At 47.7% G+C, this 27685-nt stretch overlaps 1 protein-coding gene across 2 annotated transcripts in view; it reads left to right on the top strand.

The window, feature by feature from the left end:
• The window catches only part of TRIO (trio Rho guanine nucleotide exchange factor), a 356120-nt gene that overhangs the window by 162212 nt on the left and 166223 nt on the right, over nucleotides 1-27685 (top strand). For both annotated transcript variants that reach the window (XM_069556151.1, XM_069556152.1), the window contains exons 9-10: nucleotides 4956-5186; nucleotides 18390-18512. In XM_069556151.1, the coding sequence (XP_069412252.1) occupies nucleotides 4956-5186; nucleotides 18390-18512 (354 nt within the window). The remainder of the gene's footprint in view (nucleotides 1-4955; nucleotides 5187-18389; nucleotides 18513-27685) is intronic.

Raw genomic sequence — 27685 nt, 5'->3', positions numbered from 1 at the left:
ATTTAGTGAGAAGTGTAGAGACCCATGTACTAGAATAAGAACAGGCAAGCCTCTGAGGTTTGGCGGAACTTTTCGGAGGGTGGTGCACAGGAACCCAAGTTACAGATCTTACGTGCAGTTTTGATTAAAAGTAAATTATCAAGAACCAGACCATTGTTCTTGATTTTAGACAGTTAAGTTTCCTCTTAAATGTTAAGGACAGACATACCCATGATATGGTAAAATTTTAACCTTCAACTCCTTTTTTGCTTTATTTAGCACTTGCATTTTTCCTGACTCATTTAGGTATTAGAGTGTATTAGTTTGTATATTTATAAAATGTTACTGTTTCTAAAATATAACTTCCACTGTCCTTCATGTCACCAAATGCTATATTCCAAGAAAAACAAAGAGCAGAATGTGAAAAAATGAGCCAGCTTGATCTTTTGAAAAATTACAGCAGGTTAAGTCCTGCTTTTTGATAGTAAATGCTGATTTTCATCTTTTACAGATATTATCCCTTTGTGGGACAAGGTTTGACTGCCTGAAAGCTGACAACACATTTTTAGACAAAACATACAACTTAAGTAAATTAATTCAACTGGTTCTATAGTTAAAAAATTCAGAACTGTATCATATGCCATAAACTCATATATACTAATTGTTTTCGTACTTACACTATATGTGAATAATTTGGCTGCTATTTTAATTTTTTATTTTATTAAAAATATGAAATGCGTTAAATTAAAAAATTTGTTTTCTGCTGGTTATTCTGTACCATTTAAAAATCTTTTGTTTCTGTACAGTAGAACAATCCCCTTTATAAAATTCTAACATTTTTCCCCATATAGTTCTTCTGTACTTAAAAAAGACAAAGACATTTTGCTAAAAGTTACTAAAATGTATATATGATATCTTTCATGTGCTCAAATAATACCTTTTAAATTGACACATCTGTGAATAACACACTGAAATAAAGTCAAGTTCTTTCTGAAAGTTTTATTGGAGAGGTGCTACATGGGGGCACGCACTTCAAGTTCCACGGGGTCCAGTTTTGATACGACAGATGTTCTCCTGCCTGGGATTTTTCTTTCCACGTCTGCTGGCATACTCTCTACCCCCATTGACAGTATAGCAGTCGCACCAACAGAGACGGTTTAATCCCTGCTTACGGCTCCCAGAAGAAAGAGCTTTGCTTAATGCGTCCCCTTATGTTAAGTTGAGATGAGATGCTCACGTAGTCAGTCACTTCCTGCTGCCCCTCCAGCCTGAGCAGGCATGTGTTCTAACCCAGTAATGATTCCTGCTCTTGCTCTGTCAAACAGTTGCACAGATGTCAAGAAAGATGAGTTGGAATGTTCTTGCTCAGATCTTGTATTCTCAGTAGTAGCATATTAGTGGTGTTGCGTGCATGCCTTTGGGAACGTGGTGCGAGCTGGGAGCCCACTGGCCATTCTGTATTGTGGTTTAAGATTGGAACAGTGGCTTGAGACAGAGGGTGACTTTTTGCCAGTGGGGAAGTCCCAGGGCTTGCGGTCCAGGGCTGGTGTGGTAGGTCTCTTAGTAAGAGGATCCCTGCATCCTTTTGTCTTTTTGCTTTGCCTCTTTTAGCAGGTGGTCTACTATCCTTATGGTTGCCTCAAGGTCATCAGTAGCTGCAGAAGTACCAGCCATCTCCACGAAGTTCTTTGGAGCAGGGAAGAGAAATAGGCAAGGGGGAATGAGCATACTCAACCTCCTAGACAGCTTTCTTGGAAGCCCTATTCAACAGTTTTAATTACTGCCTGTTGGCCACTCCTGTTTAAAAGCGAGTCTAGGAAGTGCAGCTTTAGAGCTGGGGTATTGCTGTTCCTGACCATGGGGTTTGGCTGTGACGGAGAAGCTAGTGGACTCTGGGAGGCAGCAGTCAGTGTCTGCCCCACAGCTTCTGATCTGTAGCCTTACGACCTGTTTACCAAGTCATATGCTCTGGTGAGCATTTCCTGACTTACGTGTTTTATAAGGAGTAAAAGGCAGAAGGAATATTTGTCAGCAATTCTTTCTAGGTTCTGTACAGATGTGAAATGTGTAACTTGGAGTATTGGTCCTCAGTCCTAAGAAATGCTGCACCCCCATTGTTTAACTGAAACTTTATGATACCTGCTGAAATAAAATGTATGGGGTGGTAATCTATTTTCAGAAAAAAAATCGTCTATGTAAATTCAGTTCAGTTCCGTTCTGTCGCTCAGTCGTGTCCGACTCTTTGCGACCCCATGAATCACAGCACACCAGGCCTCTCTGTCCATCACCAACTCCCGGAGTTCACTCAAACTCATGTCCGTCAAGTCGGTGACCCCATCCAGCCATCTCATCTCCTCTGTCGTCCCCTTCTCCTCCTGCCCCCAATCCCTCCCAGCATCAGAGTCCTTTCCAATAAGTCGACTCTTTGCATGAGATGGCCAAAGTATTGGAGTTTCAGCTTCAGCATCAGTCCTTCCAAAGAACACCCAGGACTGATCTCCTTCAGAATGGACTGGTTGGATCTCCTTGCAGTCCAAGGGACTCTGAAGAGTCTTCTCCAACACCACATGTGCTACAATATAAATTAGATACAAAAGAAAAGGTAATTTATGATAAAATGTGCTTCAGTCTACACATACCTGAGTACAGCAAATAGAAGATAGTTAGGTATTCAGGTGCTAGACATGTATTTAAAACCTTTGTCTATAAGGCCGCTACAGATGCAGACTGGGTGTGCATTATATTTGTGACTCAAGTACTAAGAACGGTATTATCGTACCGGTATTTTATTAATAATGTGCAGCTCCTGGAGAGCTTCAAAGAAAATCAAGCGTGCCTTCCTTTGATTAACATGGTAACTGCATTCCTGGAAAAGCCAGCGTATGTTAAGAGCAGGTGGAAAAAAGAAAAGGAAAAAAACCTCCTCATTTATACGTCTGAGCCTAACTCAGTTTATTGGCTTGGCCATACAGTTCGTGCAGGTTTCCCCAAATGAACTTTTTGGCCAGCCCGTACAAAAAGCAGGGTGGTGTTTGATTCAGTGGTGATAGACTGCTTCTCTGAATTGGCCACAATAAATCCTCTCCCCAAAGTAGTCGTCATGCCTCCCCCCAAATCATTGTATCAGAAGTGCCCGCACAAGTGTCAGTGACTCCGGGGGCGGGTGGGGGGGGGCAGCTCCCTTCTTCGGAAGACTTGCCTTTCCCCTGTTTTTGTTTGTACACGTGCCTGACACCCCGTTCCCTTTGGTTATGTCAGCTTGCTTTGTTTCTGCTTCCGTTTTGCTAACTTGATGTAGGAGATCAGTTTCAATCTGCAAAGTCTGATAGCACCAGCTTTCCTAAGGAAGAGTCAGCACTTCAATAGAGGTCTCAGGTTCAGTTATTAGAAAACAAAGATGTCACATTCCAGCACGATTTCAGTTGTAAGAGGATTAAAGGAAGAGATTAGAAAATTAAAGGAAGAGATTAGAAAATTCTCCAGGCCTCTTGCTCACCCCCAGGTTTTGGCTTCCTTTGGCCGGTCCCACTCACCCACTCACTGTCCCCGTCTCCTCTGTGGTAAGACTTTGCCCCTGAACCCATTTTGTGTCTGTTAGCAAGGCCCTCTTTTGTTCCTCTTTTTCATGGATACCCCAGGAAACGTTCCGAAGAATCTGAGCACAAAGGTCCTGGTCCTGCGGGAGGGCTTAGGAAGCACGCATCACATCCTTCTGTCCAGTCTGATCGAGCTGTTTCTACCACACCTGGCATAACCATTCCTAAGTTTAAAAATACATAATGCTTTCTTTCTGTATTCCACCCATACCTTTCCTTAATTTTTTTTTTTGGTTAGTCTGTTGGCTTTCATTTAACTGTACTTGGATAGTTAACTGTTAGAGTACTGAAATCTCCTTTAAAAATGATAGCTGTTTAATTAAAATAACTTCTTTTAAGTTAGTGAACGAAATTAAAATGGCACTTTAGTTTTCTTTTTATTTTGTGAAGTAAAATTGCTATCCAACTATGTCACAAAGTGTAAGTACATGTTTATTGCCTGGTGCTAGATTAGTCCTTTTTTTTTCCCCCTTAGATTTCAAGATTCAGCTTTAAAATTTTGCTCCATTGTAATTGTTATGTTCTCTCTAATATAAGACAAGAAAAGTATTACTTTTAAATTTCAGTTTGCAGGTAGTCCAGCAGTGAAATTGTGTCAGCCCATATGTCATTTGGGGTTTTGCAGGTGGCGCTAGGAGTAAAGAAACTGTGTACAGCTCAGGAGACAGTCCCAGGGTCAGGAAGATGCCCTGCAGGAGGGCATGGCAACCGACTCCAGTATTGCCTGGAGAATGCTCTGGACAGAGGAACCTGGTGGGCTACAGTCCTGGGGTTGCAAAGGGTTGAACACGACTGAAGTAACCTAGCATGCATGCATACACGCACGCGTATGTCATTTAAGACAGAATGGTTGTGTGTGTGAGTCATTTAGTTGCATCAGGCTCTGGGACTCCGTAAACTGTAGCTTGCAGACTACTGTGTCTATGGAATTCTTCAGGCAGGAATACTGGAGTGGGGCTTGCCATTCCCTTCTTCAGGCGATCTTACCAACCCAAGGATCAAAGCCAGGTCTCTTCCATTGCAGGCAAATTCTTTACCATCTGAGCAACCAGGCAGAATAGCATGCTTATTAAGACTAGCATCTACTACAGTGTTGATGAAAATTAAAAGTCCTTTTATTTTAACTCTGTGATTTGCCACATTTGGTTTTGTGATGTCACTGAATAACGGATGGGTCTGTTCTAAATTTTATTTTAGTCTTTATAAAACGTGCCTTTGAGTGAAGCTCTGATTTACGGTTGGGTGTGGGTGTGTGTAGGTGAGCATGTGTCTGTGTAGGCCTGCCGTGCTCTGGAGGGTGGGTTCCGCGGCGGGGCCTGGGCAGAGCCGCGCTTCTGGAGCACCCGCTGGCTTATAATGGCTCGTGTGTCCCGCCGGCAGGTGAGCCAGGACGGGAAGTCCCTGCTCGACAAGCTCCAGCGGCCCCTGACGCCCGGCAGCTCCGACTCGCTCACGGCCTCGGCCAACTACTCGAAGGCCGTGCACCACGTCCTGGACGTCATCCACGAGGTGCTGCACCACCAGCGGCAGCTGGAGAACATCTGGCAGCACCGCAAGGTGCGGCTCCACCAGCGGCTGCAGCTCTGCGTCTTCCAGCAGGACGTCCAGCAGGTGAGTGGGGGCCCTCCTCGCGGGGGCGCCTGGTGCTGGGGGGGCTCCCCACGTGTGGGTGCGGGTGTCCTCCCAGGGGTCCGTGGTGGCGCTGCTCCTCCTGGGAGCGATTTGTGCTGGGTGAGAGTATAGGTGTGGGTGTCAGAGGAGACCTGTCTGTGCTCGAGAAAGAGAGATAGGCCCGATGGGGGAGAGAAGAATACACACACACGCACGCACACACACACACAGCTTACACGCACAAATGCGCACGCGCACACACGTGTGCAGCTTCTGTCTCACCATGCGTGAGAGCCGCGCTCTTGAGCACGTGTGTTCAGGCTGCTCACGCCCTGAGCTCGTGTGCCTGGAACACAGGAGACGAGGCAGGGTCTACCGCGGAGCCCCTTGCTTTCCGTCTCGCAGCAGCTCATCCTCAATTGCGTTTATTTGTGAGAACAGTGCCCCGGGTGCTCGTGCACGGTGCTGGGACAGTTTTAGGTCTGTCTCCACTCGGATTACTTAATCGTAAGCCAGTTGAGTTTCTCTCCCCACTTGTCAGGAAGTGCCATCTCAGGGGCTCGGGAGTGCTTCATAAATAGTTGTCTGATTAACGTATAGTAGGCTTTTACAAAAGACCATCCGTTTCTAAACAGTGGACACCTTTGTTGTTGAGTGTAAGAGTAAGCCCCGTCCTGGTACTGTGTATTCCCTATGAAATAAGAAAGATTGTTGTGCTACCAGGGTCTTGAGGATTAAAGCTGGGGAGGTGGCGTATAAAATATGATATAGCTTTAGTAAGGAGATAAAAGTCATGTCTTTGCCCTAAAACAGAGGGGAAGGCAAGGGTGTAGATGAGGTGTCACTCGCGATGAGGAGTTCTGGGTGTGCGGGGAAACCCATAGCATCTGGGGAGGTGGCTTGAGGCCACAGTGATGGGTTGGGAACAGAGCCTCCCTTGGACCCGGAGAGTGGCTCATTCTGCAGCCCCTCGAGTACCACCTGAAGGTGAGGGGCGCCCGCTGTCGGGGCTGACATGTGGCAGTGCACGTGAGTCCTCCACACGCACTGACCACCCTTCTGCTCTTAGCAGGAGTCTGGTGAGTTCCAGATCCTCTTAATTACTCTCTCTCTGTGTATATATATCTAGTAACTTATTTATCTGTTTCTGGCTCTGCTAGGTCTTCACTGCTCTGCAGGCTTTCTCCAGCTGCAGGGAGCAGGGTCTGCTCTCTAGGGGTGGTGCTCTTCACTGCTGTGACTTCTCTTGGTGCACAGGTCCTGGGGCACGTGGGCTCAGTTACTGTAGCTCCTGGGCTCTAGAGCACAGTCTCAATAGTTGTGGCCCACGGGCTTCATTGCTCCACCGCATGGGGGATCTTCCCGGATCAGGGATCAAACCCTGGTCTCCTGCATTGGCAGGTGGGTTGTTGACTGCTGAGGCACCAGTGAAGCATCTATGGTTTTTAATTTTTGCATAGTTTGCTTTGATTCTACTGATGGTTTTTGAGTTCTCTGCAGTGTGCATGATCGAAATGCATCAGGAATCATGATATGGATGTGGTACATGCTTGGTTGCAGTGTTGCATTAGTCATAGAAGGTGACTGGCAGGGAAAGAAGGTGGAGGGGTCATGGTCTTGGCATTACCATGAGAACTGAAGTTGTGAGGTTGAAGGCACCATTATTAGTTTCTCTTAATTGTCCCCGAACTGTCACAGACTGTGAAATATTAACAGTTTCACTGTAATTATTAAAGGATTTTCTTGCCTGCATGCGTATCCCTTGGATCAGGTGTTCATTATGTATCCACGGGCCAGCACGCACTCTGGACCCATGACGGGAGCAGCAGCTGTCCTCCACCTTCTCCAGCTCTCAGAGCTCCTTGGGGTGTCCAGTCGCATAGGAATAAGCTCCTGGGCCTCTCTCGCTTCAGAAAAGGAAGCTTCGGGGAACAGGCTGAAGAGTCTGACCACCTAGCTTGGTGCCAAGCACTCGCTGCGCTCGAATTTGAAAACAGCCAACATTTAATTTTTCTAGGTAGAAAGGTAATTATGATAATTGCAAAACCAGTTCATTAAGCTGGCCATGTTTTTTCTCAGGAACCAGAACAGGGTTGGATGTGGGCAGGAGAAGGTGTTTTGCAGTCCACGGCTCTGTGAGCATTCCGTAGAAATGACAATTGCTCTTGAAGGGAAACGTTTTGTCGATTAAGTGAACGGGAATGGTTTGGACTCGTTATACAAACAGGAAACTGCTCTGTCGGTTTGGCTTGTGGGGCAAGGAACCAAGTTGAAAGCCTGAAGCAGAGTAGGCAGCTGCCCGCAGAGGATTCTGTAGGCTGTCAGAACTGAAAATGTGTTTCTGAAACTCGAGAAGTTAATCACACACAGGGAAAAATTCTGCTCTCTTGAGCATGGGCCAGGAAAGGTAAGCTGAGGATAAGCGAAGGAAATAGTAGAGCTTTAGAAAGATGCCGTCAGCAGAAGATACACTTGTAAAGACCAAAGCAAAGTCCACAGAAACATAATAAGCCAGTTAGCCAACCCACGTGTGGTTTTGTCAGCTTGCTTTGGGTCGTGAGGCGGCGTCTGTAAATACTGAGGAAGAAGAAAAAGAGCTTCCACACGAGCGGTGAGGATGAAGATGTTCTTGTGAAGACAGCCCTCCCAGAAGAATGTAACCCTGTCTGTGAAAGATTTCTTGCAAGAAAAGATGTGAGACCATTAACAGCGAGTGCCCTTGAGGAAGAGAAGGCTTGGGGGGATGGCATTTGATTCTTTAAACACACATAATTTTGCTTTAGTGGTTAGTTTTCTTTTGTGTGTTTGTTTTTATAACAAGCAAAGGCAATTTCATAATTTCTGTGTGGACAGTATTTGGGGTGGGAGTCAGGCGCTGTGGGGTGGGAGGGCTTGAAGTGCTGTCCCAGAGCACTGACCCTGGGTCCAAATCTAAGGATGGGGGTGGGGCAGGCAGCTGGAAGGCTTGCTGAAGACCTCCCCAAACACACATCCTACCTATTAGACAGTATTAACCTTGGTCATCGTTAGCTTAAAAATGAAACAAATACCATTTGTCATCCCGAGGTGGTGCTGGTGGTAAGAACCCACCTGCCAGGGCAAGAGACTTACGAGACATGGGTTCAATCCCTGGGTGGAAAGTATCCTCTGGAGGAGGAAATGGCAACCCACTCCAGTATTCTTGCCTGGAGAATCTCATGGACAGAGGGGCCTTGCTAGTTGCAAGGAGTTGGACATGACTGAAGTAACTTCCCACGCGCGCGTGTCGTATGTCTTCGTGGTCACCTAGTATGCCTGTTCCTTTAGCCCGTGGGTCAGGGCAGCCCTCAGTGGATGTCTGGTTGAATGAATGAATGAATGAAAGAAGACTTGTGTGCCTGCCTGGCAGTGGTTTTCAGTTTAGGACCAGCTTCAGTTTACCATGACAACACGCTGCATCTTGCTGCACTCCTTCACGTGGGGCGGGAGTGTTGGAAGCAGGCCACAGCAGGATGCCATCAAACCCATTCTCCCACTCACTGGTGTGGTCTGCCCGCCTCTCAGCTTGGTGGATTTAGTGGCTTCAACATGTTACATGAGGTGAATGGGCCCCAGAAACCCGCTTTCCTGAAGTAGGCTGACTCCCCCCAAAAAAGCCCCTCTGACGGGGAGATCTTCTCCTAATAAAAGCCCGTGGGTCCTCCCCTCTTGTCCCACTGCAGCCCTTTCAGGTGTTCGAGCGTCACCCTCGCTGAGTTATATCTTGGAAAAACTCTTCTCCAGGTGGGTGTTGGACTACTAGCTAATACCCTGGGGAAAAAATGGTCAAGCAGACCTAGTCCACTCTAGATTTGTCTTGTCCATGCTTCATTCTTTTTTTTTTTTTTTAATAAATACCTAAAATTAAATGTGTGATATTCTGAGAGATAAACATGTTGACTAGGTCAATTTTGACTCGCCTAGTGAGAGTGGACTGTTTAATAGTCCAGTGAATTAGCCCATAACATGCTCAGAATAGTGCCTATGTCTTTGCCTTTTGTAGAGTATGATTTTGCCAAGGCATGAACTTGATATTGCCCATTAAGTTGCTCCCCAGATGAGGGAGTAAATAAAACTAGGCACCCTCACGGGGGTCATCTACCTGCCATGCACGTGCCATCTAAGGGGACATCTCTGTGCCGTAAGGACTTAAGCGGATATAGGGGTTCCAAGGAGCTTTGTCCAAACCCTCAAACATCAGGGACGCAGCGTGTAATCAAGATGATGGTTCCTGTTTATCACGATGTAAGTGCCAATTTGGCAGGTGCCAGGAAGATCTTCCTGGGAGATGCACGGTTTGAGCTGGTCTTGGATAGGTGGGTGGAAAGTCAGGCAGTTGACCATTGGGTGACAGGAACTGGGGGATAGAGGAGAGACGAAATGGCAGTGTCATTTCTCCACCCAGCTGTCTGGAGAGCTGGGTGGGGACAGGTTTGGAACAGTGACCCCCACGCCTAAGGCTCTGGCGTTGTTTCTGTGAGCTTCGGGGGACACACTGAGGGCATGGTTTTGTGAACCTGAGCGCCAGTTTCTGTCTTATTTAGTGGTCCTGGCCAGCCTGCAGAGGGTTAGCGCTTCCCTGTTTTACCACATCAAGCTCAAACCCGCAGGCTGTGGGTTTGACTTGATTCTCTGGTAGCAGAGGACAGGTTGGCTTAAAACTCAACATTCAAAAAACTAAGATCATGGCATCTGGTTCCATCACTTCATGGCAAATAGATGGGGAAGCAGTGGGAACAGTGAGAGACTGTCTTTTGGGAGCTCCAAAACCACTGCAGATGGTGACCACAGCCATGAAATTAAGACGTCTGTTCTTGGAAGAAAAGCTATGACCAACTTAGACAGCATGTTAAAAAGCAGAGACATTACTTTGTCAACAAAGGTCCGTCTAGTCAAGGCTATGGTTTTTCCAGTAGTCATGTATTTATGTGAGAGTTGGATTATAAAGAAAGCTGAGCGCTGAAAAATTGATGCTTTTGAACTGTGGTGTTGGAGAAGACTCTTGAGAGTCCCATGGACTGCAAGGAGATCAACCCAGTCCATGTTAAAGGAAATCAGTCCTGAATATTTATTGGAAGGACTGATGCTGAAGCTGCAACTCAAATACTTTGGTCACCTGATGCAAAGAATTGACTCATTGGAAAAGACTCTGATGCTGGGAAAGATTGAAGGCAGGAGGAGAAGGGGACGACAGAGGATAAGATGGTTGGATGGCATCACCAACTCAATGGACATGAGTTTGAGTGACCTCCAGGAGTTGGTGATGGACAGGGAGGCCTGGCGTGCTGCAGTCCATGGAGTCACCAAGAGTCAGATACGACTGAGTGACTGAACTGAACTGAACTGAGAGGATGAAATCCACTCATGCTGGAATGATGGCTCTGGTTGTAGGGTGACAAGTGCGGTGTGAGAGCAAGATTCCAGGCGAGGAGATAGGCTGGGTCCCCATCATGGACCAACATGCAAGTCAAGGGGTCTTGGAGGACAGGGATGAAGGTTCAGAGGGCAGTGGGCTGCGTCTTTTCTCTGGTGTTTTTGCCAAGTGTCTGGTGTAATAGATAGTATTTGTTGAAATGAATAAATAGATGAAGAAGTGGAAGAAGTTCCCCGATTTTGCTAATTGAAGACTATCTGGGGTTAAGGTCTCTGTGTTTAGAATGGGGGAGAGTTGACCCTGCAATGGAGTCGTCATCTAATTGGGAGATCCTCATGAAGGAATCTTCATGGTTAATGTTGGGGAGTAAGGGGTGACCGGAGAAGGGAGGGATCATTTCCTTGCCTGGGAACGTTGCCAGCATGCGAGATCCTTAAAATATTAAAGATTTTGGCCCCTTGAACACAAAGAAATGGGTTTCAGGTCTACAGAGAAGCAAGTCGTGGTTCCACCTTGGGTCCTGGGCTGCTAGGCTTTTGCCAGCTAGGTTTTTGACATCCCTCGGTGATGCCTGACCCTGCGGGTTCCACCCACACTGGGCCTGGCTCTTCAGGGATGGTCCCTGTATCTCACCAGTCCTGTGCTTATTAATTGAAGTCAGAGGATGGGTTCTCTCATCAGGATCATTAGGAAACCTTGAGGTTTAATATCCTCTTCTGTTTACATTCCCACAGTCACAGATCTGATTGCGTCTCCTGATAAGAATGGTAACATGAAAGTGAAGTCGCTCAGTCGTGTCTGACTGTGACGCCGTGGACTGTAGCCCACCAGGCTCCTCCATCCATGGGATTCTCCAGGCAAGAATACTGGAGTGGGTTGCCATTTCCTTCTCCAGGGGATCTTCCCAACCCAGGGATCGAACCCAGGTCTCCCACATTGCAGGCAGCCGCTTTAACCTCTGAGCCACCAGGGAAGAATAGTTAGGCGATGCCCATCTTTCCTGGAGAGTTTCTCAGGTAGAGTTAGGGAGTCCTGGAGCGAATGTTTGCTTAGGGATTGGGAACCTGCCAGGAGCAGACATAGGCTAACTGCTGATCTTTCTGGGGGCTTTGGAGCGAGCTTTCAGTGTCTTTTATCATAGGACTGGAGAAGAGACTTGACTGTCAGTCATCTTAGTAACCGCAGCTCCCAAGGAGCGGACAGTTCAACCCTGGGGTTAAGAAGGGTGGGAGAAGAGCCGAATTTCTTGCCTGCAGGGGACGCGATAAGGAAGGCAGGGTGTGGAGCTGTGAGCCAGTGGGACGGGGCGTGGGAAACCAGGGGACTTAGGGGTCAGGATGACAGGGAGAGGACAGAGCCCAGGACAAGCCTCAGGCAGCTTGGTCTCCCCACTGTGGGGTGCCAGCCACATCACCAGCGTGCCCTAAGGCAGCGGTCCTCAGCCTTTTTGGCACCAGGCACCGGTTTCGTGGAAGACAGTCTCCACGGACCAGGGTTGGGGGACCGTTTCGGGATGATTCAAGCGCATCATGTTTATTATGCCCCTTTTTATCTCTATTACTACATCAGCTCCCCTCAGGTCATCAGGTGTTAGATCCTGGAGGCTGGGGATCCTTGCCCTAAGGGGAAAGTGCCCAGGGATTAACTATGTGTGCACATGTGTGTGTCTGTATTTTTGTAGTTATGTGTGTATATCTACAGTTCAGTAGCTAGACTTAAGCTGTGCATAACATCTGGACCTATTTCCTGGATAACATCTGGAAATATTAAGATGTTTCTTGGACAACTTTGGACTATTTTAGATTGATTTCCAAATTAAGAATGGGAAAAGTAATTTTTTTAAGTTTGGGAAATTCCTAAAGATGTCAGCCTGTCTTGGTGGTGATGGTTTGGTTGGAGTTCGATGGGAATATCTAAGGTGAGGGCTTCCCTGGTGGCTCAGATGGTAAAGAATCCATCTACAATGCGGGAGACCTGGGTTTGATCCCTGGGTGGGGAAGATTCCCTGGAGAAGGGCGTGGCACCCCACTTTAGTATTCTTGCCTGGAGAATCCCCATGGACAGAGGAGCCTGGTGGGCTATAGTCAGGGGTCACCAAGGGTCGGACATGACTGAGCGACTAAGCACAGCACATCCGAGGTGAAACTTTGTGAATAACAACCTACCTACCTCCTTTCTTCCCTGCCTCCTTCCCTGAGGTTCTTTGTTGTCTTTAAGAAATTGTATGTAATTATGTAATTAAAGCGAGGATAATATCAGGAGGAGTGAGTTGTATTTTTTCCAGGAGATGGATGGATGGATGATGGAAAAGCTTCGAAGCCTGCCAGCTTCTTTCCGAGGCTTTTCCCCCTGATTCTGCCCCTGCTCCCTTCTGGCCAAGAAGGTGTGCATGGAGCACGGCTCCTGCCTTCCCGGGCTCTCGTGGCGGTTGGGAAGAAGGAGCTCTTGAAACGCAGGGCAGTTGGTTCTGAATCATATGTTTGCTCTGTGTAGCTGGACTGTGATACTTTAAAAAAACAAACTTCATTTTCAGGTGAGCCTTAGGCTTAGTCTACTTTGAAACGTTCCAGAACCTGTTTTTTCACATGTATTCGTTTATGTTGGCTGTGCTGGGTCTTCGTTGCTCACAGGGGCTACTTTGTAGTCGTGGTGCTCAAGCTTGTCATTGTAGCGGCTTCTCTTGGGCAGTTCACGGACTCTGGGCCTGTGGGCTCTGGAGTTGTGGTTCTCGGGCTTCGAGTGCAGGCTCAGTGTTTGGGACATAGGAGTTGAGTTGCTGCTCGGCATGTGGGATCTTCTCAGACTTCCCGGGGAAGTCCTGGAAACCATTAAAAAAAAAATGGTTAGGAGTAAATTATAGAAAAAGCTTAATTCTAATTTTGAAATACATCGATGCAGGAAATGGGGAGCTGTGGACTCTTCTGGAGAGGAATAGAGAAATGGCAGGGGCCACTGGTTGTCAGGCCCTGGTGAATATGCTGAAACTAGAAGGTTCCTTCTCGTCCCCTCAGTCCCCAAGAGCCCACAGACGCGTGTTGAGTTTTGTGTCTGCTTCATTTCACTGTAATTGTTACGCCACACACATCAGTTCAATTCAGTTCAATTGCTCAGTCGTGTCTGACTCTTTGCAACCCCATGGACTGCAGCACGCCAGGCTTCCCTGTCCATCACCAACTCCTGGAGCTTACTCAAACTCATGTGCATTGAGTTGGTGATGCCATCCAACCATCTCATCCTCTGTCATCCCCTTCTCCTCCCGCCTTCAATCTTTCCCAGCATCAGGGTCTTTTCAGATGGGTCAGTTCTTCGCATCAGGTGGCCTAAGTATTGGGGTTTAAGCTTCAGCATCAGTCCTTACAATGACTATTCAGGACTGATCTCCTTTACGATGGACTGATTGGATCACGCCTCGTACATCACAGAATTCAGAGCTGGAGGGCCCTGTGATCAGGTCAGGTCTGTATTTGCCATCATTGCTTTCAGCCTTGTAATTACATTACAAGCAGGGAGTGAAGTTAAGCCATCTGTAAGATTTCTTGCACAGCTAACCTTTTGACTTAGATGCTGAGACCATTATCCGTGTCTTAAGTCTCAGTGGCTCCCTGTGGAGTGACCTCAGCCTTGGAACACGGTGCCATTAAAGGGCACTGAAGTACAGAGGAACGAGCTTGCCCCACATCCTCTGAACAGCGAGGAGGCGTCAACTTCCCAGCCTTGTTCTTCTGCCTGTAAAGAAAGACCGACTTTTGCCCTTCTCCTGGCCTGGTTGTTTTTCTGGGGGAGGTCCTCACAAGGCCGGGGGATGGCAGCAACCCCCACGGACGGCTGAGTGAGGGAGGGGCTGGCTGCCCTGCCTTGATGGAGCTCCTGATTGGAAATAATTTTACATTTTAAATGGAAAGTTCTACAAGCTTGTCTTTCAGATGCTTCTTGGGCAGGTGCGTTCATTCAGGATTCTTCAGCCATCTGGGAAACCTGTGAGGAACAAAAGCCTCGTAGGGAAGTTTGGTTTTGAATATGATCTTTTTTGTTCAGTTGCTAAGTCATGTCCTAGATTTTATAATTGCCTGCCACTGTTTTCAAAATGCACTTGGGATTTGTAGTCTCCTTTGATTTACTTTCATGTTTGTTGGAAATATAGTTTCACCTTGTATTTATAATTCTGTCTAAAAGAAACCACTAGAAAAATTGTAGCCCATTTGTAATCCTGAGTGGTCGGATCATAATAGCTTTTCTTTCTAACTGATGCTTTCTGAAGGCTAAGAAAAACAAATTCATATTTTTTTTTAAAACAAAGACTGTTTTGCTTCCTCCAGCTCTTTCTATGGAATAGCGTTTGTCTTTTACTTTTTGAAATTGTGCCTTTACTTCAAGTCAGTATTGAGTTATCAGTACTCATCAGGTTTGCTGTTTACCAAACCTTGCATTTCTTTCTACAGAACTATTGAGGAATATATTTTAAAATTTAAAAAATAAAAAACTAAAATTAAAAAAAAAAATCAAAAAATAAAAATAAAAAAATAAAAATTGTGAATGAATGTTGAAAAAAAAAAATAAAAAAATAAAAAAAGTGTCTCCTAGCCCTTCATGCAGGTGGACGGTAGCATGGGTGTTACAGTCTCTTGACTCTTTTCAAGCTTAATATATTAATAGTTGGTCCCAGTCTTCTGCCTGGCGCTGTTCTGGTGCCCAGAGGCCCGTTCTGTTCACTGAATCCACTCTTTGAAGTGGAGACGTCATGAAGTTGTCACTGGACATTTCTTTAGGAGTGAGAGGGGAACCTGTGTTCTGTAATGTGTGCTAAGAGACTGTCACATAAGCAGTACAGCAGCTTGATGTCAGTGGTGAAAGCGGCATTACTTACTAATGGTGGTACTGAAGGTCTCTCTAATCTCAAGAAAGAAAACGAATGTACTAAGTGCACTGGCTAAAGAGCAATGGAACGTTTATAGCCTGCGCTCCCGAAGAGCGACACGAGATGGAAGCTGCCACAGGTGGTGGTTTGTGGGTGTGGACGGCTCATGTGCTGTGTGCTTGGTATGCTGGGGTATAAGGTGCCTGGCAGCTCGCATCCCCCTTATTATCCCCACTGAGCAGGCAGGAAGCCGCAGCTCAGGAAGGCTGTGGCTCGGGACTAGAATCGAGGGGGAGGGAGGGGGAGCTTGCAGGCAGACTGGGAGGCTGCCCTGACAGACAGACTGATCGAGTAGAAATGACTGAGATCCCGGGTGACGGGCAGAATGTGGTGTCGACAAGAGGTGCAGAAGTGAACAGTGGTAACAAGGAGAACATGTGTCTTCATCCTGAGCACCTGCTGCGAGACTGCACGTGCAGACCCCACCTCACCCTCCACCGTGGGTGTGTGCACACATGCACACCCACACACCCCACCCACACTCATTCTACAAGGGTCTTTACACACACCCACCCCCCACTCATTCTGCAAGGGTCTTTATACATGCCCATCCCCACTTATTCTACAGGGTCTACACATAACACACATACCCCTACTCGTCCTACAAGGATCTTTACACACACACACACACACTCCTGTTCATTCTACAAGGGTCTTTACACAAACATACACACACTCATTCACACCCCTACTCATTCTACAAGGATCTTTATACACACCCCTGCTCATTCTACAGGGGTCTTTACACACACACACACACACACACACTCATTCTACAAGGGTCTTTACACACACACACATTCATTCTACAAGGGCCCACACACACACCCACACACCCACTTATTCTACAAGGGTCTGCACACACACACACACACTCATTCTACAAGGATCTTTATACACACCCCTGCTCATTCTACAGGGGTCTTTACACACACACACACACATACACACACACTCATTCTACAAGGGTCTTTACACACACACACACTCATTCTACAAGGGTCCGTACACACACACACACACACTTATTCTACAAGGGTCTTTACACACACACACAGACACACACAGACACACTCATTCTGCAAGAGTCTTTACACACACACGCGCACACACACTCATTCTACAAGGGTCCACACACACACTTATTCTACAAGGGTCTACACACACACACACACACACATACCCCTACTCATTCTACAAGGATCTTTACACATACACACCCCTCATTCTGTAGGGGTCTTTACACACCCCCACTCATTCTACAAGGGTCTTTACACACACATACACACCCCTGCTCATTCTACAAGGGTCTTTACACACACACACATACACACACACACACACTGATTCTGCAAGTCTTTACGCACACGCACACACATATCTACTCACTCTAAAGGGTCTTTACAGAGGACCACCGGAGATTTATTCAGGTTCCAGCCCGTTTTCTTTTCAAGCGCTGCTGGCTCGCTAAGCTCTGGGCAGAAAGGCCCCTGCCCTCAGTCAGGCCAGAAGGTCACTGGCGTGGAGCCGAGGAGGACGAGTCCAGTTGTCCCTGGACAGCGGGCTCTGGCCCTTCCAGCTGCCTGTTTCTAGCTGTCTGTCTGCACAGCTGACCTGTCTACGGTGCAGGTGACCGGGCGAGGGACCGGTTCTGTAGAACCTCAGATTAAGGCCACTTTTATTCGGGTTTTTGAGTGAAGTGCCGTTGGCATGCCGCTCCAGGTTAGTGTCAGGCGTGCTCTGTGGCAGCCAACGTTTGCATGTACCGTGAAACGATCACCGTGATAAGCTGAGTGCCCACCTGTCTCCGTAGAGCTGACCGCAGTATCGCCGACGCTGTGGTTGCTCCCTCCCCCCGAGGCGCCTCTACTCTGCAGTCTACCTGCTGGCTTGAGTGACTGGCCCCCTTCCAGGACACCTTCTAGACCACTGTCCTGGCCATGCGGCCCCAGTTGGTTCTGGAGTCCAACGTCATTTGAATCTGTGTGGTTGGTTACCGTGGTTACTAGTTACCGAGTCCCAGGGGACCGCCAGTACTTTTGCAACACGCGAAACCCGTGAACAAGCGCCTTCGGTATTTAAGTAACATCTTCATGAAAGCTTCTAGCTAAAGGCACGACTGGCTGAGCCTTTTTGCTGGTTCTCCCCTCTCCATCAGAGAGAGACGGATGTGTCTTTGATGTCTAAATGTTTTGTTTGATCCTGTGTGCAGCTTCTCAAGCACAGAAGCCACTGGTGCGCTCGGCTCCAGGCATGACCTTAGAAACACTGGGTTGCCTTGCTTTACTTTCACTCTTTTTCTTCAGTGTGGCGGGTTTCAGCTGTCAAGAACTTTTATGTATTTTTGTTCATGAAATATTCGGCTTTCACAACAGCTTAGTTTATGGAATAAATTATGCTCAAAGACCAGGGCAGAGGCATTTAAGTGTTTTGTTTTCTTGAGTTTTATTTATATGTTTTACTCTTAGACAGGAAAACATGAACTCAGTAGTTAAAAACCAGAACTGTCTGAGTCGTGAAACTTTGAGCCTTATATTAAGTTAAAGTGCTCCTCTGTGTCTTGACCATGATCCCACACAAAACCCAGGCAGTGTGGGTGGTTCGGGGATGTGTGAACTGGGGTGGGATTTAACTGAATTGTTATTGCATGTAACACATACATAAGCAGATTTGCACTTATTAAAGTAAGAGCTGATTACTCTTAATCGTGACGGCAAGTCTGACAGAAGGTGTAATTCTCAACAAGTTAGCGTCTGGTTGCTTCCAATTTTTTTCTCCTTTGTTTCTTGCGTCCTACAGAGTTTTGATAAGAGAGCTGTGTCTTTAACGGATAGCCCTTCACACTGGACAAGGCTGGCCTGGTTTTTATGGCATGTGTGTCTGTGTTTCATTGTAGGTGCTGGACTGGATTGAGAACCATGGAGAAGCATTTCTGAGCAAACACACAGGTGTAGGGAAATCGCTCCATCGGGCCAGGGCTTTGCAGAAACGTCATGAGGATTTTGAAGAAGTAGCACAGGTAAGACCTTACCGTTTTCTCCCATAATATCTCTGCGGTTGGTTTTGAATTACAGTTTCAGCCCCATCTCTGATGACTTAGCTTCAGCAAGGCGTGTTTAAGATGATGCCCAGATTTGCAGAGTGAAGCTGTCCTTGTCTGGGCACAAAGATGACTTAAAACAGTGGATCCTATGGTAAAATGTGATGGTCTTGAAATAGGAACATGTCTCAGAAGTTTTCGCCATAATTTACTGTATCGGTCTCTGTTGACTAATTGGTAAATGGGGGAATAGCTGTCTTTGAATGTCTATAATTATGGGCCAACGTTTCTTTCCCCTCTTCTCTTTCTTTTAAATGCTTGTGCTTCAGAAATAGGAGGCAGGGGTGTGGTTCGTTCACAGCCCAGGAGTTTGAATGACTGTGATCCTCTCCAGCTGTGTGACTTTGGAAAAGTCTCTTAACCTTTCTGAGGCTGACTCCCTGACCTGAGGAGCAGCCATGGCAGGGGCTGCTGGAAGGAAAGGGGAGTCAGGTGTCTCTGACCCTGTCGGGGTGGCATATCTGGCCCAGGTCTTTCCTGCAGCTCGCTGCTGTTTGGTAAAGCGCCTCTCCTTTTGCCTTCTGTTTTGAAAGAGAGAGTGAAAGAGGGGGGGATTATCTTCCCGGGATCTGTGTAGGAGGCTCTAGGAGCTGGGGTGAAAGTTGTTTTCAGAAGCTGTAGGATGAATCCATCCTGAAACACCTGGTAAACCTGAGGAACACCAAAGGCAGAGTCTCAGCCGCCAGAGAGAGAAATGGCAGCGTCCCATCCCTGAGAAAGACTCGAAGCTGACTTCTCACCCATAACTGCAGATTCTGGAAGATGGCGGGATGGAGTCCTGAGGGGGAGGAACGCTGAGCCTGGAATTCCACACCCAGTGGATGTCTGTTTGAGTGAGGCTGAAATAGAGGCCAAGACTCGAGAGCTTACCAGTCATGTATAGAAGCACTACAGTACACGGCTTAGTCAGAGCAACGGGAGCTGCCCCTCCCGCCCCCCAGTAGAACTCCCCCAGTGCAGGCACTCGGTGGTGTTCACGTCTCTGTCACTAGCACGTGGAGCAAGGCTGGTGTGGTGCAGCAGTGTTTGTTGAATGAATTAATTAAATGAATAAAAAGGAAGTATGAGAAGGAAGAGGGGCTTCCCAGGTGGCACAGTGGATAAGAACCCACCTGCCAACGCAGGAGACGTGGGTTCTATCCCTGGTCAGGAAGATCCCCTGGAGGAGGGCATGGCAGCCCACTCCAGTATTCTTGCCTGGAGAGTCCCATGGACAGAGGAGCTTGGCGGGCCACAGTCCATGGGGTCACAAAGAGTTGGACAGGACTGAGCACATGAGAAGAAAGGACTGAGATCGGCAGTGAGCATAGCAGTTGGTAAATGTGTTTGTAAATCGAAGGGTTGGCCATTTAGGCAAAAGACGACAGACTTGGAGGGAGGTTAAAAACAAGATGGTAGAGACTTCCCTCTACTGAGGGGACGATAGGACGAGATGGTTGGATGGCATCACTGACTGAATGGACATGAATTTGAGCAGACTCCGGGAGATGGCGAAGGACAGGGAGGCCTGGCGTGCTGCAGTGCACGGGGTCACAAAGAGTCAGACACGACTGAGTGAGTGGACAACAGCAGAGACCTCCCTGGTGCCAGTTGTTGGGAATCTGCCTTCCAATGCAGGGGACGCAAGTTTGGTCCTTTGTTGGGGAAGTAAGATCCCACAGGCTGCAGGGCCGCACAGCTAGTGAGCCTGCGTGCTGCACTGAAGACCCTTGCAGCCAATAAATGAATGCATCAAACCGAAGCAAACCCCCCGCAAAGTAAGATGGAGCAAAGCCCTAGAGCCCTGGAACACAGAAGGTGGAGAGCTATCCTGAGGGGTAGGGCTGGGGTAGTGGATCTTAGATTTGTAAACTCTGGGGTGCGTGGTAGCATTGTTGAATGACCACTAAAGACAGGACAGACAGCCCCGCTTTCCTTAAGTATAAAGAAAAAAGAACTGCAGAAAACCAGGTAAATAAAAACTCAGGAAAATGGGTCCAGTAGAAGTGAAAGAAAGAACAACAAAAATCATGTAAGAAATCCAAAATAAGATGTAGCGTGCATGCGTGTATGTGCGGACCTGTGGGCTGTAGCCTGCCAGACTCCTGTCTGCCGTTCTCCAAGGCAAGAATACTGGAGTGAGTTGCCACACCCTCCTCCAGGGGATCTTCCCAGCCTCGGGACTGAACCCACGTCTCCTGTGTCTCCTGCATTGGCAGGCAGGTTCTTTACCACTAGTGCCACCAGGGAAGCCCAAGATGTAGCAATTTGTCCCTAAATAGCAGTAATCACACTGAATGCAAAATAGATTATACTTGTTAAAAGAGTCTCTGTATATATATATATATTTTAAATCATACTGTGTGTTGTTTTCAAAGGGCACACCTAAAACATTAAATACCCAGGAAGTTTGAAAGTATTTTGCTGTTTGCCAAGTCATGTCTGACTCTTTGCCACCTGACGCCACGAAAGCATATGAAACATTAGAAAAAGATCTGCAAGGCAAATACGAACCATTGGAAATTGGTGTAGAAATGTTGATATTAAGCAAATTGACTTGAAAGCATAAAAGCACTAGAAATAAAGAGAGCCTTCAATTATAAAAGCAAGAGTATCTATATACATCTAATGATTTCATCTCAAAATCCATAACCCCAAATAAGTAGGAGTAATCAGCTATGTATGTCCATGGGTTTTACATCACAGAGGGCTCACTTGTTTGCTGGATTTATTAGGGAACTGATGTGAGAGGTAGTCATGAGATAAGAAAGCAAACTGTGCTTCAATCCTGTTGAGTGAAAATGCTTCTTAAAAGTTTCCTCCTTGACAGTCTTCATGTGTAAAGTTAAAGTAACAGCCTAGCCTTCACCTTTCTTGATCTTAGAAGCAGGTTGGGAGAGGCGGTGTGTTCAGCAGCCTTCCTGCCCCCGGGGTGGGTCTGTGGACTTCTCTTTTCCACGTTACATGTGCGCTTCCTTCTTATGGATGCTGGTAAATATTTTGCCTTCCTCTTATAGCTAAAGAAATGTGGGAAATGTGCTCTAATCTCCCCTTGACATTCCCATCAGATAAGCTCCTGCCACAGCCATGTGGTTTGAGGATGGATTTGAAATTCGGATCCTCTGAGCAAAGACGCCAGGCACCAAAGACCCTACGAAGCGGGACAGCAAACAAGTAGTTTATTCACCGTGACTGTGGGCTCGCCCACCCAGCCCCTTCCTTGCACCTTCCCGAGTGCACCCCAGCGTTGTCTGCCGAGTATCCTCCTGTGCGGCCAGCACCCCATGGACCCCTCCTTCCAATTCCTGTGGCTCCTTTCGTTCTAATTAGGGAGCTCCCTTCTGTGGCTACCTTTGCCCTTTTCATGGTGAACTTAACTTCCTCAGATCTAAGATGACCGTCAGTGCTTGTCAACACTGGTGTTCGGAGGCAGCAAGGGTGGGACGCTTTCTTTGTGGGAAACATTGGTGCCCTCGGGTCTCTTGGGGAGCCAAGGGTCGCAGCAGCAGCCTGGGCAGAGGCCACCTTCACACCAGTTCCAGGAAAGGCAGGGCCTGTTTGCTCCGTTTCCCCCTGATTTTCATGTCTTTCGTATCATCTTTGGTACCTTGTTCCTGGGATTCTAAAGGGTACCTGCTTTTGCCTTTAATTGAAGTCCTTAAGCTCAAATCTGAACTGTGCATGAAAAAAGACAAATCCTCTAAATATAAGCACTTTTGCTCGCTTTACAGACATCTGCCCTGTTTCTCTCCCTCTGGTTTTCACCTGGTCACTGGTCGTGTGCCAGGCGTTCTGCTGGGCACTGGGGGGCCACGGTCAGACACCCACCTCTCCTCTGGGGGGCCTCTCTCCTTTGCAGACCTGCCTGGGTAGGAGGAGGCTCTGAGCTCTCCACCCTGACCTTGGCCACCTGTGCCCCCACTCACCCCAGTGCCGGGACCTGGCCGCTCACCTCTGGCCTCTTTTTCCAGCATCTCCAGCTTCTCGTTCTCTTAGCTCTTTTCTTTCTGGGATGAATATTTATCGAACCTCCCCTCCCTTGGTAGCTCAGATGGTAAAGAATCCGCTGGCAATGCAGGAGACCCAGGTTCGATCCCCTGGAGGAGGGAATGACAACCCACTCCAGTATTTCTTGCCTGGAGAATCCCATGGACAGAGGAGCCTGGTGGGCTACAGTCCATGGGGTCGCAAAGGGTCAGACACGACCGAGTGACTGTCACTTGATTCTGCTCCATATATTTAGAGACCGGCTGGTTTTGAAGGACTGTTGGGTGACTTTCCTCGGCCTCCTCATTGCCATGTGGCAGGCCAACTAGCTTTCTGCGTCTCTAGCTGATAAAACTGCGACCCGGGGCCTGCTGTGACGTGCGTGGCCCAGGGTGGACATGCAGCACTCTGTCATAATTGACCATAACCTGGACCAGCCACTTAGGTAAATCCCCTCCACTCACCTTGGAGTGAAAACCTGTGATCCTTTTTGTCTCCACAAATGTGTCCACCTTGGTGTATGTGAACCTCAGCCCCGAGGGGTCACTGGCAGAGCGCCGGAACCCAGTGGCCGCCCATGTACCTGCAGATACCACGTGTCACTGTCCCCTTCAGGCTGGTTTTGAAGAGTGTGTTCTGCTCAGAGTGCATGGGCTGGGTGGGAGCAGGGGGGCACCCTGTAGACCCTAGATGAGAACAGATTCATTGTAGTACAGTGAGGACGTTCACAGGCCTGAAGAAATAGGGTGGCCTTCTCTCTAGCCCCCCACCTTGCTTGATAAAGATCCCTTGAGGGGGCTGCTGCTAAGTCACTTCAGTCGTGTCCGACTCTGTGCGACCCCATAGATGGCAGCCCATCAGGCTCCCCTGTCCCTGGGATTCTCCAGGCAAGAACACTGGAGTGGGTTGCTATTTCTTTCTCCAATGCATGAAAGTGACGTTGCTCAGTCGTGTCCGACCCTCAGCGACCCCATGGACTGCAGCCTTCCAGGCTCCTCCGTCCATGGGATTTTCCAGGCAAGAGTATGGAGTGGGGTATCATTGCCTTCTCCATTGAGGGGGCTAGGAAGACAGTATTTGAAGTCAAGGAGAGCCCTGGACTGCGAGGTGGCTCCAGATGGAGCCTGGTTTGATTAAGACCACATGCAGTAGATTGGGGCTCGGCAAACAGTGGTTGGGGTATTGAGCCAGATCACGCTCTGCGTTTGTAGCTTCATTCATGGAAAGCTGTCTGGCTCTTCCCAGAGAGGAAGGTGACATCAGCCTTGCTCTCCTGTAAGGAGGGCCGAGACCCAGAGTGACTGCCTTCCCCAGCTTTCCCTGTCCACCCTCTCATCTCTGAATGCTTTCTGTCAAAGCAAAGTGTAATGCACATCCTCTGTCCAAGGTAAATCTAAGGTCATGCTTCAGATTTATGGGGTTCTTTTGGACAGAATAGCCTTTGGAGGCACCTTCAAAATAGAAACAGAAGCATCTTTATTGCTTAATGAAGAGCCGTTTCTCATTTTTCTGAAATGTGCTCATAAGGTAAAACAGATTTTGGGTTTAGGGAGGAGAAATTTCTTTTTCCGAATTAAGTTTAAGGCGCATTAGTGTGTGTCTTGGGGTTTTGTGTTTGAAGGATCCTTTGTAAAATGAGTTCTAAATTGTCTCTAATTTCAAGATGTTGAACTAGCAGTGTACTAAACGAGTTTTTCTTCAAGTCCACTTCTTCAAAACTTGACATGGTGAAGTAACGTGACAGAGATTTCAGACAGGAAGTGTCGAAAGTCTTCTGGTTGAATTAATTTAAAAAGTACTAAATATAGATTATTCTATAGAACAGTTCTGGTGTTTGGAGAAGGAGGAACCTGGAAAGAGCTTTGTGCTTGCTTGCTGGCCGCGCATCCTGCAGCTGGTGTGACTGCTGCAGGCCCTTGACTGCACTATGGGGGCCCTGGTCTCGGGCTGGTTCAGACCTGCTGGTCCAGCATTGGACCATTTCTGCACACAGTCTGGCAGAGCCAGGAACCTCCTGACTGATCTGAAGACCCACTCCTTCTTCATGTTGTACCATGATTGTGAGTAGGATGACTCCATGCTAATGAATTTCTGGAGCGTGGCAGACACGGCCATGTTGCATGTTCACACTGGAGTTTTTAAAAAAGAAATGAACAGTGCTTTCCATGTGAAGCTTTTTGCAAGAGATTCTGGGAAAACAAGGTGCCTTTTGACAGTCATCTGCTCTTTTAGCTTCTAAAGAAACATCCAAGTCAATGTTCCTTTTTAGATTTACAGAGGTGTGCAGTCCCTATCACACTACCAGTGATGTTTTTCACAGAACTGGAACAAAAAGTTCTACAGTTTGTATGGAAACACAAAAGACCCCGAATAACCAAAGCAACTTTGACAAAGAAATACTGAGCTGGAGGAATCAAGCTTCCTGACTTCAGACTATACTACAAAGCTGCAGTCGTCAAGACAGCATGGTACTAGCACAGAAACAGAAATATAGACCAGTGAAACAAGCTAGAAAGCCCAGAGATTAGACTTACACACCTATGGGCACCTTACCTTTGACAAAAGAGGCAAGAATATGCAATGAAGATGGAGAAAAGACAGCCTTTTCAATAAATGGCACTGTGAAAACTGGACAGCTACATGTAAAAGGACACTACATGTCAACTACATGTACAGCTTCACGTAAGCTAGAATACTTCTAACGCCACACCCCAAAATAAACTCAAAATGCGTTAAAGACTTAAATGTAAGGTCAAAAACTGTAAAGCTCTTAGAGGAAAACAGGCAAAAGACTCTTTGACAGACATCATAGCAAGATCCTCTGTGACCCACCTCCTAGAGTAATGGAAATAAAAATAAACAAATGAGCTTTTGCACTGAAGATTAAAAGACAGCCCTCAGAGTGGGAGAAAATAATTGCAAGTGAAACTAATGACAAAGGATTAATCTCTACAGGTTTTAAACTTGCAGGAAAGTTGGAAATACAGCCCAGAGACCTCGCTTCCCTCCAACCATTGTCTGTCTATTTCCCACCAAAAAGGACATTGTCTTGTACAACCGGAATCGCACCATGAGAATCAGGAAGTTGGTGCTGACTCGTGACTACCTTCTAACACTCAGACCACGCCGTGTCCATGTCTAACGGGTCCCGTGTAGAGTCACCCATCTCATTTGGTGTCCTTCAGCCTGGAGCCACTCCTCCGCCCTTCCTTAACTTCTGTGTCCCAGTGTTTTGGGGAAGGCCCCTCACGTTGGGTTTGTCTGACGTCTCCTCGCGGTTGTATGCTGGTTGCACGTCTTGCATATCCCGGAAGCCCTGCCAGGCCCTCCTCACACTCTCCTGACAAGCGGCGCACAGTTTAATCGGTCCTCTTACGCCTGGTGTCCACTCCGATCCCTGGCTTAAGGTGGTGTCTGCCAGATGGCTCCGTTGTAAAGCAAGTCCTTCCCCCTTTGTAATTACTGAGTACTTTGTGAGGATGTGCTTTGAAATGGTATCTGTAACATGCTGTCCATCGTCCACTTTTGCTTCTTGGTGTCGATGGGGACTCCTGGTTTCCTAGTGACTGGATAGATGATCCTCCGTCACCTGCACTGTCCCCTCTGATGCTCAATTGCCCCTCATTTGGCCAGCATGCGCCTCCTCAAACTGGCTTCTCCACCCTGTCCTGTCCACATCGTCCTTGGGCATTTCCTCGCTTTGGGGCTCATCTTGTGCTGGAATCAGCCATGTCTCCACAGACCCCCGGTTCCCTGCAGAGCAGAATGATGCTCAGAAATAGAGATCCGGGTTCCACCTGCTTATTGCCATTTGCTCCTTCACTGTTCTCGGGTCCTCTCGGAAGATGAGGGGTGGGGGGGTTGGGGTAGGGACGTGAGTGAGTGTGCATGTGCCTCTTTACTACACCAGCCTGTGGAAAACTGTGTCTGCACGTGGATCCCCCAATTCCGGTCCAGTGCCCCCGGGCTGACTCCGGTGTTCTCCTTTTGCATATTTGTAACTCCGTTGTCCAGAATGAGGAACCCAGGTCTTAGTACCCTTATTAGTCTGTTGGCTTAGTAGGTGAATACACTGGAGGTCCCCAGTCTTCATCCGGCAGGCTGCATCCACTGGGCTCGGTCTCCCTGCACCCTGGGCCCCCACCCATCTTACCCGTGAGACCTGATCCTGCTCGGCTGTGGGACTGAAGTGCTGGGGGAGGAGAAGGTTGATGGGCTCAGTCGGTGTCTCAGGAGCTGCACGCTTCCTCTGGGCATCATCGGGGGCCCGGATTCTGTTTGTTCCTGTCTGAGGTCCTCCGGCCTGGCTCCTTGTTACCTGCCCCCGTCAGCACCCTCCCAGATTCTGTTGGTTCCTGCCTGAGGTCCTCCGGCCTGGCCCCTTGCTGCCTGCCCCTGTCAGCACCCTCTGGCTGGCAGTTTCCCTGAGCGGCATCAGGTCTGCAACAGCCCTGTTGATTTGAGGAACCACTTTGCAGCCTGATTTATAGAAAATTCAGAAGGAGTAATTTTCAGAGTATTTTAGACACCCTTTTGCACTCAACTCTCAGCTCTTTAAAACTCTGGCTACTTTATAGCTGTTGCAGTTATTATTTCTTTTTTCTTAAAATAGTATATCCCCGAAGTAGGGGAAAAAAATAATAAGCACAGAATTGCTGATAAGCAGAAACAAGTGAAAAGAGACAGCAGTTTGTGTGTGTTTGCAACGTAACCTTTTCGCTTGCTCTTGGGGAATTATCCTAAAGCGGTACATCAATACCGAAAGACACAAAACTGGAACTCTCCACCCCGTCATAAAACCAGGAGAAAAAGTGAAGCAGGCATTTGTGGCTGGGAGCTCCCTTCGAGCTGCAGCAAAAAGCCTGAAGCCCTTTTGTGAGTCACAGGACAGCCAGCAGCTGCCTACAGATAACCCCATCACGGCCCCAGACGGAAGGGCTTTGCCGTGAGGTTCAGAGTTTAACTCAACTAAGAGCGGCAAAGGCTGCCGATGGAGGTGTTCTGAACTCCTAGAATCATCTCTTCCCATCCTGTTGATGTGCAGAAAGGAACAGCACTCGCTGATTCTGTTCCTGTGTATCATGGCTCCCAGTCGGGCCAGCTTGTCTGGTATTCACCTCCTGTGT

The sequence above is a fragment of the Ovis canadensis genome, chromosome 16, assembly GCF_042477335.2.
Source record: "Ovis canadensis isolate MfBH-ARS-UI-01 breed Bighorn chromosome 16, ARS-UI_OviCan_v2, whole genome shotgun sequence".
Classification (NCBI taxonomy): Eukaryota; Metazoa; Chordata; class Mammalia; order Artiodactyla; family Bovidae; genus Ovis; species Ovis canadensis.
Note: the sequence above shows the minus strand (reverse complement) of the source record. Positions and strands in the feature narration are given on the sequence as shown.